The 2,236-nt window shown below is 35.4% G+C and overlaps 1 protein-coding gene across 1 annotated transcript; it reads left to right on the top strand.

The window, feature by feature from the left end:
• On the top strand, nucleotides 1–729 carry LOC145046011 (uncharacterized). The gene is made up of 2 exons (XM_078994291.1): nucleotides 1–586; nucleotides 656–729. The coding sequence occupies exons 1-2, from the start codon at nucleotides 1–3 to the stop codon at nucleotides 727–729; spliced, it is 660 nt and encodes a 219-aa protein (XP_078850417.1).
• Nucleotides 730–2,236: the final 1,507 nt, after the last annotated feature.

Raw genomic sequence — 2,236 nt, 5'->3', positions numbered from 1 at the left:
ATGTACTTCGCAGTGGCTTTAGATGGAAATCATGAACCACTACTCTTAGCAATTGGTTTGGGAACCTTAGAGTGTGAAGAATCATGGAGATGGTTCATGATGAGGTTAAAAGATTGTTTAGGTGACGACATAGAGGTTGGTTTCATAAGCAACCTGTGTGATAAAATAGAATTTGGTGTTTATAGTGCCTACCCGGATTCCTATCATGGATATTGTCCTAAAGATATAGCTCGAAAGATACGTGACTGTGTGGGACATAATAGTACGGAAGTTGAATCATTGTTTTGGAAGTCATGCAATGTATATAGCGTTGATGATTTTTACTTGTGTTTGGAAAGGTTGCAAACTGAATGTAGGAAATCACCTTTCTTTTCCTTGCTTAGGAGTCCAATTTACTGGCTTGACGATATTCCGATTTCAAAATGGACACGAGCATTTTTCCCAAGAATACGCTACAATGTTAAATCGATTGACGTCCCTGAAATTTTGCAAATTATATCCAGACGTGAGTTTCCTATAACAACGATAATTGAGTTAATCACCACGTCGATACAATCAAAGTATGCTGAACGGGCCGACGTGGCGGGTAAGGGAGATTGTTTTATTTACTTTTTTTAATGTGTTATTATTTTTATTAAAATATCAAATTTTTCAGGGAGGTTATCTAGTGGGTTGACCCCTTACGTTGAGAGTAAAGTTCAAAAATGTGTCAACAAGTCTTACAATTAGAATGCAAGACGTTTGTATGGGGATACATATCAAGTCGATGACAATTTTGCAACCACCAACGTACAACTTGAACGAATGGTATGTAGTTGTGGTAAATGGCAAAAAAGCGGTATACCATGTGCCCACGCTATAGCATGTCTAAGAACCCGTACATCTGAATCCATAAACAGATTGGTTGATTATAAGTTCACTAGTTATGTGTATCGACTTGCATATGGATCTGAGTTGGTGAATACTATACCATCACATGTGCATTGGGAAATACCAAATGAAACGGTGGTCCTGTTACCTCCCTCAATGCAGTAGTTATTCATGTAGCACCTTTATATGTTATGTAGTATTATGTATTAGTGTCATGTTATTTATTAGTTATCCGTGAAACCTGTTTACATTTTATGTCATATTATGTATTAGTTATTTATGTACCTCATTCATATTTTATGACTTATTATGTATTAGTTATTTAATTTATGTCGTATTATGTATTGGCTTTTGAGGAAACAACACATATTAAAAGAAATGGACTTTTATTAAATAGTGATGCCTACAGACATACAACAACAAGCAACTAAAATAACGAAAATCCATTACCATAACCAACATGCATATTAAAAATAAGGGACATTCTTTAAAACATTCCATGCATCTAAGTGGGTAAACTCGCTACCATCATATTCAAAACGGTATAGTTGTTGGAATAGTGTCTAAGGCTGCAACTATATTAGGCAAGTATTTGACCCGGTTGTGCATGGTCCTTTTGGGTTGCCTTCACCATAGAAACTTGATGGATGATTTGTTAAGAGAGAGTAAATATTATAAGGAATAATATATGGTTATTTGATTAATATAAGTCATAGATTAATTGGAATTAATTTGGTGACTTAAAGAGATTAATTAAATAAGAGGGTATAAACTGTCAATTGTTTGATAGTTACACTTTAGACTATAAATCCTTATCCATGATAGGATGGACGATTTCTAGGGCTTGGATAAGCCAAAATCATCCATAGGGTTATCAAGGAAAGGATGTGGATCAACTTAAAGTCTAAGTTATCCAATTAGGGTTAAAGCTGTAATCCTTAAGGGGTCTACAAGTATAAATAGACCCTAGGGGTGAGGGAATTCGACACACCACCTAAAGTAGAGATACTCTGGCCGAATTCCTCCCCTCTCCTCTCTCCTAAATCATCTTACTTGCTATTGGTGTTTGTAAGCCATTAGAGGAGTGACATTTGTGACTCTAGAAGCTCCAAGACAACAAGATCAACAAGGAATCCAAAGGTATGATTCTAGATCTATTTCAATATTGTTATTTAACCTAATTAGCCATTAGAAGTCTTGGATTCAAAGCATGTTTAATTAGAAAGCCTAGATCCAAGCAATAGGGTTTTGCATGCGCACATAGGAAAGTTCTTATGGCTAAAACCCATCAGTGGTATCAGAGCCTAGCTTGGTTTTCTTTAAATTGTTGCTTGATTAACTGAAACAAACCTACAAAATTCGATTT

Source organism: Lactuca saligna, chromosome 5, assembly GCF_052625555.1.
Source record: "Lactuca saligna cultivar CGN05327 chromosome 5, ASM5262555v1, whole genome shotgun sequence".
Classification (NCBI taxonomy): domain Eukaryota; kingdom Viridiplantae; phylum Streptophyta; class Magnoliopsida; order Asterales; family Asteraceae; genus Lactuca; species Lactuca saligna.
This window is presented reverse-complemented; position numbering and strand designations above follow the sequence as displayed.